This window comes from Topomyia yanbarensis, chromosome 2, assembly GCF_030247195.1.
Source record: "Topomyia yanbarensis strain Yona2022 chromosome 2, ASM3024719v1, whole genome shotgun sequence".
In the NCBI taxonomy this organism is placed as follows: Eukaryota; Metazoa; Arthropoda; class Insecta; order Diptera; family Culicidae; genus Topomyia; species Topomyia yanbarensis.
In genome coordinates this window covers 185932636-185944815 of record NC_080671.1, presented here as the reverse complement: position 1 = coordinate 185944815, position 12180 = coordinate 185932636, and the positions used below count along the sequence as shown (strand labels likewise).

The following is a 12180-nucleotide window of genomic DNA, read 5'->3' as shown; positions in this document are numbered from 1 at the left end:
TGCGATCATCCTCACAAACCAACGCAAGTGATCTCGCAAACATAAAAGCACACCTATGATTAGGTGAACTTTTTAACAATCTCAAGTGCGATTATACAAACGTGCGTTCCCACGCGATCATGAATCCGTCCGTCCTAGCAGCCTAGGTCCATGGCTTCAGTAGGATCAATTCCAAAAAAAAATCGCTCATATACCCTAGAAAACAGTTTTCCGAGCGACATGACCGAGGACTTTCTTCTAGCCTTTGAACCGTAGATGCACTCAAAATTAGACAGGTCCCCGCGATTAATCAAGGACCTATGCGATTATGCGATTAGCCACACTGTTATACTAACAATCGAATTCATACATGCGAGACTACATACAGGCTAACACACACGACATACGAGCCCCCGATCAAACGCGTTAACATACAATCGCTCGAGCTCTTCGCGATCATCCATGCAAACAAACGCCCGAGATGTCGAAATTGATTAAGTGAACGGTTTAGCACCAATACATTTTTAAACGCGGTTTCAAGATCGAACATACAATCATATGATTATCATACATAGTCAAAGAATCCGCTATTTCATGGAAGATGTATGGAAGATTTTCAGGGTGCTCGAACTTGGGCCGCTCCAAAATTCGACTTTCCAACCGAAGTAAAATATCTCTGTGCTGTGAATCAATCTGTTACAAATGTTACCGCATTTTTTAGAGATGGGTGAACTGATTTCAACAAACTTAGTTGAACGGTATAACGCTTCTATAAGCTACTATTGAAACTTTTGTTGATGTTAATAGACTGGCTGGAATTTATCATAGCGTTGTGTAGTTCAAACATCATTTTGGCAACTTGTAAACGTCGTAAGCAAGGTTTGAGATGTTCTTCAAGAGCGACCTGATAATCTTTACTATTCATTTTGTTGTGACTAAAGACTTACCTTTCAATATAAAGGCTTTTCGATATTCTGAAAGAAATGTCGTGTAAGGTTTGGAACGTTTATGTTTTTTTATACTGCGTGGAATTAATCAATTGCAATGTTGTATTAAATTTTGGAGTATGTATGACACGCATTAATAACGAAAAAAGTGGGCTTTGATTTTTTTTTCGAAAACTGCTCGGAAAATGTGAAAATTTTCCGCTCATCTCAGTCAGAGCTATCAATATGGTGCAGCAAACGAATACTTAAATGATGAAAAGTGTTAAATATAGGTCCGTTACAAATTTGTTTCCATTATCATTCGTATTGAGCTGTTTGGGGCGAACGGAGCATCTCCTCAAAGGGCTATAAAATACTGTGACTGCGGGCTGTACACGGCTGGTGGATGAATCAGTTTGTGTCATTACGTGTAGAGACCATTATTTTCATTTCTGATGGTTAGAAAGTAGCATACACCACGAAAAAACGGATCATAAAATACCCGACCGAATCTCGTTCGTGATTGCTTCTCGCTAATTCCATGCGCTGAACCATACATCTTGAACACAAAGAATTGTGATTTCAGTCGGTTTCTACTAGTCAACCTCTTCAACATTAGGAGAGAAAGAGACTATTAGGATTCCAACTCCGTGCACCGACAAACAGAAAAAAATCTTCCACCAGGAGAATATTTCGTTTGGGAAACAAATTAGCCCTTATCAGCGGTATCAAACCATCAACCAAGAATTTAAGGAATCTTTTTCTTTACCAATTATGTATTATTTTCATTTCCGGGGCATTACGTAGATCTGTATTGAAGTCCTGCGCAATCTCACGGACCAGACGCTAGAACAGAAGCTTGCGGATTAGTGGCTCCACCGGCTCACGCAAATACGTACTACTATCGCTCACTCACTCGTTTTCGTACATTGTGCCTTTTCATTCCCTTGTGGTACTAATCCTAGCATAACCAAAACGAATATGTGTCGTTTCCCCCACCAACCATCCAGTGGCTAGTGTTGCCTCACTTACATTTTTGGATTTTAATCAATAGCATTCCAATAATATTTTCAAAGAATGTTGCAGATTTGAAAATAAGAAAAAATAGTTGGCGATGGAGAAATTTTCAAATTTTAAATTTTTAAACATATTTATCAATTTTCAATAATTTAAAAAAAAATCCGTTGAATATCATTAGATTTCAGTTAACACCCCAAAGTGTAGTCACGACACTCCTGCTATGTCACACTCATTACCCAGTAATACCCACCCATTTTTTGTTGAGTAAATATTTGTTAAAAAATGCGCGAAAGATTGTCTCTCTTGTTATTTTCTTGTTCAAATAATCTTTAAAAACACATTTTTTCAAGCTTCTGATGAGAATGTCCCCTTAAACCAGTGCGTACCCTTGCTCCATTCTATTTGCACTCTTACCCCAACCAAAAGTGCGAATTTGAGTATTCACAAGAAAATATTTATTTCTCGAATCGCAAATCCAACTAAGTGATTTTAAAGCTATTTAATAAAGGTAATATATCCGATATTATTGTGCTTTTCTTCCAATAGAAAACCTTTAGGAGTCTACTGTTGCCCCACCTTGCTCTATACTAATCTACTATAGAGCATTAATTTCATTACGATAACAATAGCCGATTTACCAATCAATCTAATCCGTTCGCAATAATTACCGCCTCATTCTTTATGTGCAATTTTAATTTGATCTATTTGATCAATCACAATAACCGCAAAGATTAAGCACAGTTAAAACACAGTTTGACGCTTTTTATAACTTCGTGCCGGTAACAAACAGGTTGAAAGCGATGTTGAATACCTGCCTTAATCCGATCGATTAGCAAGAAGTTTTGAGCTCTCGCATGATTTGATTCACTGTTTAGTCAAATAACCTCGGCAGAATTCGTTCACTGTCAGTGACGAGTTTAATAATAATGCGAAACCATTCACTGTTTCCAATGCTTTTGATTAAATACTGCACCTTATGGTGCCCGAGTATCCTTACGAAGAGAATTAATTTTGCTACCATAATAAAATAGATATGTAATCCAGCGGAATGCAATACCTGCTAACTAGAGGAAAAGTAGAAATAAGTAGCACCGTTTCCGCTTGTCATTGTGCAGACTGTAATTATGAAAATGCGAATGGCGAATGATAAAAGTTTTCCTTTCGTTTCCATCCGCAGCATATCATACAACATACAGCTCGTCATCGCCACCGAGCATTCCCGTCGACACGTTCCGTGCCGCATGTGGAGCGATAGTAGAGGCTGCAACGGCAGGCTGTGCACTGTGCTGGCATTTGGAGAACTTCGGAGATGCCATTGGAGCAACATCACGCCGAACACGAACAACGAGATCCGTAATATTGTGAAAGCCGATGCCTTGTGAGTCCAAAGTGTGTGCCCATAAATGTATTCCACCATCGTCTTGACGTATGGCTATGTACTACTATGCAAGCAAATTGTCAGCAGTAGCATGTGGCACTCGTTGCCGACAGGGATTAACCAGACGACAGCGCAATCGTAACGGCCGGCACCAAGGCAAGAAGAAGGACGATGAAGATTCCGACGATAATAACAAAGATAAAAAGGTAATTTTCCTGTGATACGTATGAATACATAATTTATCTACATTATATCATTTTGTGTTGAGTCGACTGGCCAGCCGTCCCAGATTAGACAGCGGGTCAGATTATGCCGAACCGCCATGACGCTGGCATGGTCGCTGTAAACATGAGCACAAACGTGTCGTTTGCTGTTGCCGGCCCAGGGGAAGACGATGATCGGCAGATGCTTTCGAATGAAAAAGTTGTTAATAACATCCATGAACCGACCGAGCATCCCTCCGTTGTGGGTGGCAACGGAAACAGGCTATTATCGCACGGGTGCTGGATAAAGCATTAATGAAGGTTTTCCTGAACAAGCGCGGGTCGTGAGCTGGATTTTATTCCTGCTACCGTGAATAGATAATTATATTTACGAGGGGAAACCTTTTTGACTTCTTGCCAGTCAGCGATTACACGTCCACAGTATTGATGCTTCGTAGGCCCCCGAAGTGTCTGGTTATGTAAAGGGAATCGTTCGGGTATGAATGGAGATTGGCGTTTTTATTATGATCTTCCACGATTTTTGTGGGTTCTCACAGGTGTACCGTGACGGAGTAGGCACGTACCAGGGCTATGAAAACATTTGCCCTAGAGGCGTACATTCGGGGTTTGTTGTCGCTAGTCATTATCCCGTATGAAAAATGCGTATGTTTTGGATGGTTCTGGTTGGTGAGGTCAGGAATGTAATGAGGAATCATTAAATTTCATTAGGGTTTTTCGAGTAAGATAGCTTGCTCAGACGTGTCATCATAATCCGAGGGATATGATTGTAAATTATGTTGCACAACTCAATATAAACTTTTCAAAGGGGCGATTAGATTTTGTGAAACAAAAATGATTACTCTTAATTTGCGATAATTTCGGCACAAAAAACGTGTACGAATGCTACAACGAAAGGTAGCGCTGTGGATTACCGTATGTTTTCATGGAATCCCTCTCTGCAGTAGAATGATGAGCAAAATAAATTTATTTACAAAAACCACCTCAGTCCGTTGGAAAAATTGATACAGAACTGTTTTTTGGTGTAGCAAAACACTCCATGAAAGAGTTGTTCAGGTGAAATAGATTGTTTTTCATGTAAACTTGTTTTTACTTTTCATATAGACTCGTAGAAGGTTTCGTACTACGCTCCCATTCGAATAAACGTACGGGAAGCTTAGGTAAGTCCCTGTTGTTTTTGGATCCCAATTAATCATACGGCACTATTTACTATGGGTTTGGAAATATGTAGAAACCCAAAGTGTACTAAGCCCAACAAGTGGCCAAAGAGCAGAAACCAACGCTTTCCACCCTACAAGCATCAATTAATTTTTTTGAGAATGCCTATTTGGCACGGCATTTACAAAAGCATTTTACGCCGGAGTTTTTCAGCCTTTCTCATACAAAGAAAGGCTGGGAGATCACTCTAAAAATCGATATGTTAACTGGAGGGTCAAGATTCATATTCCATTCGATTCAGTTCGTCGAGATCGGCAAATGCTTGTGTGTGTATTTTTATAGAGCAGAAAAAAATGTTCAAAAACATCCTGAGCATCGCAAAATGTACAAAAACCAACAACTCAAGGAACGGGTTTGGGCACTACCTTACAGCATTACTTCAGGGAGAGGTTTTTTATGTGCACAGCACACATTCCAATCCAACTACTTCATAGTTATTTTTTTCAGTACAGTTACAGCATCTCTCCTCGACAAACTACCAGTTTTCGACCATTATTGGTGGTGTATGGTAGTAAGAAAGCTAGCTGTGGGTCGAGAATTAGTACTCTTCCCCAACGAGGACAATCTGAAATACAAGCTTCAGATTGTTTAATTTACTGAGCCTTGTGCCATTTAGCACCACTCCCTCGTTGAGCTTACGACTTTCTCGTGAACTACTCGGCTTTGTTCTCGACTGTAGTCCCAGCCCACTTCGATGGAGAAATCACCGGCGACAGAAGTTCTCCTGAAACCGAGCCAACCACCTAGTCAGTTCAACGATTCCAGTAGAGCTCCTTTAAACCGCTTGGTTCCCTTCTTGTACCATTAAGCACCACTTCCTTGATGAGCCATTCAGCTACAGACTTGCTCGCGAACTACTCGGTCTAGTCCACGACGATGGACCTAGCCTAATCCAACGGAGAATTCCCCGGCGAGAGAAGTTCTCCTGAAACCGAGCCAACCAGCCAGGTACCGAGGTCAGTCTGGCGATTCCAGTGGAGTAGGGTGTCTGATCCACCGGTGCTCCGACCTGCAGCGACTGGTGGTGTCTCGTCGTGGTCTACTCAGTCTAGACTAGCTTACGCCGACGGAAAGTTCCCCGGCAAAAAAAAGTTCTTTCCATCCGATTTCGGATGAAACGTAGCGTCTGGTTCGCTGGCGCCCCGGTACTCTATCGCAGTCTACTCGACTAGCCCCCGGCGGTGTGTCTAGCCTACTCCCAGTAGGGAGTTTGCAGTCGGTGATTGCTCTCCCGAAACCGTTGCTCGCTGATCATCACGCCATTTCTGCTGTAAGACGATAATTTGCGCCACTACTCTGTTCACCGCGTTTCACGTGTTTACATCGACTGTCATTCTGTAGACACCATTATCCGGGTTGATGGCCGGTCCTATTGTTCAAGCATCTTCCTACACGTCGTTTCGTACCTCGGACATTCGAAGACCACATGCTCCGGAGTTTCCTCGATGTTCTCATACTTCGGGCACAATAGGGACGTTGTGTACCCGTAGCGATGAAGAGGAAGGAGCTGTATCAGGAGGAAGGTCACTTCTTCGTGCTTTCTATTGCCCCACGTCGATAGGTTTCTGCGTATGTATGTGCGTTTTTGACTTGGTGTAGTTAGACAATACTACCGATTTCATCCATCGTGCGTCAGAGTGATGGACTCTGAACAGGGAAGATAACTCCTCTAACCTCCACCAAAGAGTCCAACATTTACCTGTTTCCCTCGGATTTTATTTGAAGTGACTATTTGGGGAGGGGGAGCTGTGCTTGTGCACTTCGCTTGATTCTAGATCTAATTGGTCGAGCTAGTTCGCTGGTCTCATCACCGTTATATCAGTCCTGCCCGGTATTGCACATACACTCTTATCTGTGTTGAGCAGCTGGAAGCCGTGGTCGATCCAGCGATTGTGGCCGGAGGGTGGGTTCCGGTTAACTGGTGCCCCGACGACCTTTTACTGGTGGTTTGTCGTGTTCGGTGCTACTTGGCGTAGTCCCCTGCGGTGCAGCTAGCCTACCTCGACTGAGAGTTCCCCGACGCAAGAATATCCCTGGAAACTGTTGACGGATACGTTTTTCTTGTTTCGATTCAGTTCAGTAGAATGCCGAGGCCTGTCCAGCGATTCCGGGTGAAGGATTGCGTCAGGTTCACTGTTGCCTCGACAATTTAAGGTGGGGATTTGCTACGGACTACTCGGAATCATCCTCGATGGTGGATCATTCCTACTTCGACTAAGAGTTCACTTACAGTGAAAGATCATCCGAAACCGATGCTACCCTGGTAGATTCCGAGGTCCGTCATACGATTCTGGCTGGAGGATGACTTCCAGTTCACAGATGCCCCGTCGACCATTTGCCGGTGCTGTTTCACGATCTACTCGAACTAGTCCCTGGCGGTGGGCCTAGCCAATGGAGAAATTTTCCGACGTCGAAAATTCTCTTGTAACCGTTATCTCGATGCTGGTCGATTAGGTGCCGAGCTAGGCCCTGCAATTCCGGGTGGAGGATGACTTCCGGTTCTCAGGTGCCCCGATGACCTACCGTCAACGATATGTGCTCTCAGTCTAGTCACCGGCGGTGGATCTAGTCTATTCCAGTCGTATCCACCTGTCTCCTTTTCCGCTCTTCAGCTGACTGACTTTTCGAGTGCCATGGTCGGTCCGGCGATTCCGGTTGAAATGTGGCTTCCGGTTAATCGGTGCCTCGACGAACCGAAGCCCAGGGGGTGGGCGTAGCGTAGTTGGTAAATCGATTGCCTTATACGCAGCGCACCTGGGTTTCAGTCCCGACCCCGCACATAGGGTTAGAAATTTCTCATAAGAGATTTTCCTAACCCGAAGAGGCGAATGACCCTAAGGTTAAAACCTCTATAATCGAAATAAAAAAAAAGGAACCGAAGCCCTGTATTGCTACGTTGTTGGTCGTTCCTCCTCTCTTGGGTGGGTCCTCTCGCTATCGTCGTTGCAATGCTGAAATGATCAGAGCGACTGTCCATCGCGTCCTATTTTGCTTCGTTCGCACACATTCTTTGGACAATATTGCTCATCTTGACTTTCTCACCGATAATGGTTCTCATTTCTTTTGCTCGTGCTTAAATCGCGTGAATTCGAAGACCGCGTGCTTAGGTGTTTCCTCTGCATTACCGCACGCGATGCACAATGACGATCTCGCATGGCTGAACCTGTTCAGATACTTCTTGAAACAGCCATATCCAGACAAGGACCGCGTCATGTGGAGGTTCATTTCACCGACAAGCATGGAATTAGTAGATGGGTCCATCTACTGTTCACCGCGTTATTCCACAGATGTTGCCACTTGCTTTAAGTATCAGCTCGAGCTCGTTTATGGACTCCTCTCGTGTGTTGATCCCAATAAACGAAAACGTTCCAGTTATCACTGATGCTGTCTCTGACGAGATAGTTCGATACGCGCTAGACACCCGCTAGACATGCTGTTCAGCCAGATGTGTCCCCCCTCGTTTGCAGTGCTATCACCTAGTCAGGTCCTGCATATCTGAGCACTGATGGGGAGTCGTTTTTCAATAGTGCTGATCGCTGAATTGTTGGTCATGATCCGAGATAGTACCGAGACCACTGTTACGGCCTTCCCGCTTTCATGATCGATGTGGCTATTAAAACTAGGCCTCCGATCGATAAGCTTTTCTGGCAGCATATCGGACGTTTCTGTCCAAATCGCCGCTGATTTTGCGTTATCTGATATTCAGTTTTCATAGCTGGCCTGGATACGGTATGGGTCCGAGATGCTTAGACTGCGCTACAGAGGTTGATTTGCGTTACCCCCACTGTGGCCTCATTGCAGTCGCCTGTTTGAAAGCAGGACATCGTGGGCCCCCTGTTTCGTGATTGTTACCTTCTTCGTTTGCACAGCTCAAACATCTCGGAGCCTGTCGGCAGTCTTTTGCCATATGCCCTTCTTCCCCGCACCGTCTGCATAATTTGCTCCTGTCAGGTCCGCTGTAGTTTCTAGCCAAGTAGCCGAACTCATGACACTTGAAACACACTTCCGCTCGCTGAGAGACACTCAGTGGACATACCGACCAGCCAACTTTGATCTTCCCGGTGTTTAGTACCTTATTTGCTGCTTCGACTGGAAGTCTAACCGATGCCGCTTGCGTGCCGAAAGGTCCCTTCCTCATTCGGATCATCATATGCACTTCTCCAAGCTCGCACTGCTCTTTTAGAGCTTCTCTTAGCTCTTTTTCTGAGTTTACTTCATATAGGTGTTGTAGATAAACCTAGAACGAGAAGAGGATTAATAACTTTTATTTTAAGTGATACTTACCATAACATTCACTGCCGGTTAAACAATATTATTTCTAATAAATGCTTGAAATAAGCCTTTCTATTCCCGTTTAAAACAGAAAAGGCGTGCATGTATAGTTGAAAAAAAATGTTGTGCACTGCGAATACTGGTTGAGGTCAGATATTTCGTGTTGAAAACAATCCTCTTCTCGTTCTAGGTTTATCTACCACACTAGGATTGGATGGTTGCCTCCTGGTACAAGGCTCTCACTTCATCCACTTCTCCGATGTGGGTGCGCCTAATTTTCTTAACGTCTGAGCGTAGCTCTTTGAGTACCGGGTTTGTCAGCATTGCACGCAGTACCTTTTCGTACGAGTCATAGTTAGCTTTGACTATGAGTGCTTCACCTTAGTTTAATCCCTTGAAGAGCTTTCGCTTTTTGGACCAATCCTTGTTGTTCATTTTCCGTCGCTGCCGACTCCAATTTGGTCTCGAATCACCTGGTGAAGCTCTAGGCCTCTTCAGCGTAGAGAGGTACACGATATCCGTACCCTGGGATTTGTCTTATGGCCTCATAATTTTCCCTCACTTTTGGTGGCGTCACTGTTTACCTTATTTCCAAGGACTTTTGGCCATCAAAAACTTCTTTTCAGATAACTCCGCTTTCTGCTTTCTTTTATCTTCAGAACCAGTGTCTTGATGTGCTTGTGCACACTACTCCTGTTGTCTACAAACTTATACAGCTCATCCACCAGTTTCTTAGCTACCATTACACAAGGCAAACTTGATATTTTCAACCAGGCACTGCCCTTCTGCTTTTGCTGCCTCTGTTGAAGCTGCGGTTGCGGCTACTGCTGTTTTCGAGGCTGCTCCTGTTGCTGGAGCTGCGACTTCTGTTTCAACTGGCCGTGGTGTTGTTGCACTGGTTGGCTTTGTCGAGGTAGTGATCTCGTTAAACCACTTTTGGCGAATGGATTCGCCACGCCTTCTCCATATGTGTGGCTTCTTGCTCCATATTATAGGGTTCCAATTCTGGGTCGCTATCTCCACTCGTTATACGTAGTCGTCTCTTGTGATCGCTTGGTTATCTTTACAAGCAGGGGGCCATGCTAGGGTCGACATTATCCTTCATAAGAAGTAGTATTCAGAGCAGAATCGGCGTAAAATCGTCAAGCAACATTCTAAACCATTCTGGAAACTTTCTAAGGATCCTAAGAAACCTCAGAAACCAATTCCAGCTCTCTAAGAAAGTGACCACATACTTCCCATAAACGGGGAAAAAGCGTTCATAATTTTAATCTCAACGTTGTGAGTCCTAGTCTTACAAAAATATAAAGTTATATTTCAAACCAAAAATTGTCTCTAGGCGAAACTATTGAAACAAACTACGATGAGATCAAATCCATCTTGAAAAAGTTAAAAAATATGAAAGCTATAATATTCATCAAATGTTTTGAATTAGCATACTTTCGTGAAAGATGAAAAATTTGCAAAAGTAATTAACCGAATCATGTAAGCAATGTGGCTGAACACCCAATATATTGAATTAGGAATATAATGTAACCTAACCATATAATATATTTTGAAATGTGGCGTTATTGTATGGAGATCAACTGAATAGACTAACAACCTCGGTAACGCAAGGAAAATAAAATTAAGAAAGATATTTTTTCCACGAAAATACCTTATTCCCCTAAAGGAATGTGTGTTAAATTACTTTAAAAGAAACTCTCTGATCTCATCTCATCGCCAGTAAATTTTAAATCACCAACGCTATTCAAGTCCTAACAATGGCGTAATCATACAAAAACTTATCTCTAAAAAACAGACATTCGCAGAAAACCGTGCCAAATAAAAATCGTGTCATTTCTTCTTCATATATTACAGACCCTGTCCTCGGTGCTGTACGACAGCACAGATGACACAATCGTGATAGCGGTGGAGGCGTCGGAGCAACCAGAAGTGTGCTGCGAAAGCACTCCCACATTCACGGTAAGTTGCTGAATGGTACCATGCTAGCGGCGAAAAGCTGTTCTGCAATTCACTGAGCAAGTAAATTATTTTGTAGCCCAAAGCCTCCCGAAACTCCGAGTGTTATCTAATCACTCACCAACACGGCAGCGCAGGACAAAAATCCCTGACTAAGTTAGTCTAACGTGTGAAGTGAAATATCGATTTTCAGCTCTGTTCCGAACAGCACCTCCCGGACTCGAGCTCAAACTGTCAGCTGCTCCTTCCAAATCTATCCATATATGTGCAGAGTTTCGAATTCAATTTGGAGCATTGTTAAATGCTTGCGCCCCAAGCGGCATTCACATAATCAAATAGCGGAAAACTTTCATAATACATCTTCTCGCCGACACTGTTAGGGAGAAGGGAACTTAAGGCAGAAAGCTGACCCAGACCCTGAGTTAAGAGCAGAAGAAAGTCGGCATTGAAAGAAATTGCCCCCAAACCACAGAACGTAGCAAAAATTTATGATTTCTGAAACAGTATTGCCCGTAGTTTGTGTAATCCCCACAAGCGAGCAATACGAAAACACAATCCATTCTGGGACGAATTGTGATCCGACAGTGTCCCTGAACCGCAGATGCCTGGGGAAATGTCAGGTCAGTTCTTTATGTTCCACTGGAATGTGCGGCAGTGTGTAGTGACAAAACTGGAGTCTTGATGAAGTACTTTGTTATGTTTCCCTGCGTTCAGAACACGGCTTTAGTTGTCTTTTTACGTTCCGTTGTTTATGATATTTGGAAAAGGGGATGAAAACCAACAATAAATAGTTGGATAGCGCTCGGAATATAGCCGGGCTCATTACTGTGAGGCCCTTGGGGGAATTAGTTACATGGAAACATATCAAATAAATTACCACCTGATCCACTGGGCATTTTATTATTGGTCGTAAGTACCGGAAGAAAATGTGACATAATTTATCGTCTGTAATACAGTTGATCATTTGTCCGTTGTTCGATTCAAAATAATTATAGGTGACGAAATGGAGAGTAATGAACTACATCGATATGCGTTATAATCTAAATTAAAATCCGAAAAATGTTGGAACTTTCACTATTGACGTAAGCTTGCTGGTTCAGTGGATCAACCCTCCTGAAAAAAATCGCAAAAAAATAAGACATATGTTAATACACAGCATTTTTGGATTTGTACCTAGAAAAAAAATTTAGTAATTGGTTAAAAT

General features: G+C 43.1%; 1 protein-coding gene across 1 annotated transcript in view; it reads left to right on the top strand.

The window, feature by feature from the left end:
* LOC131679932 (ras-GEF domain-containing family member 1B-A-like) overlaps positions 1 to 12180 on the top strand; it is an 87525-nt gene that overhangs the window by 10198 nt on the left and 65147 nt on the right. Inside the window, exons 2-3 of the mRNA XM_058960678.1 lie at positions 3103 to 3509; positions 10875 to 10979. Coding sequence (XP_058816661.1) covers positions 3354 to 3509; positions 10875 to 10979 — 261 coding nt within the window. The 5' untranslated portion in view covers positions 3103 to 3353. The remainder of the gene's footprint in view (positions 1 to 3102; positions 3510 to 10874; positions 10980 to 12180) is intronic.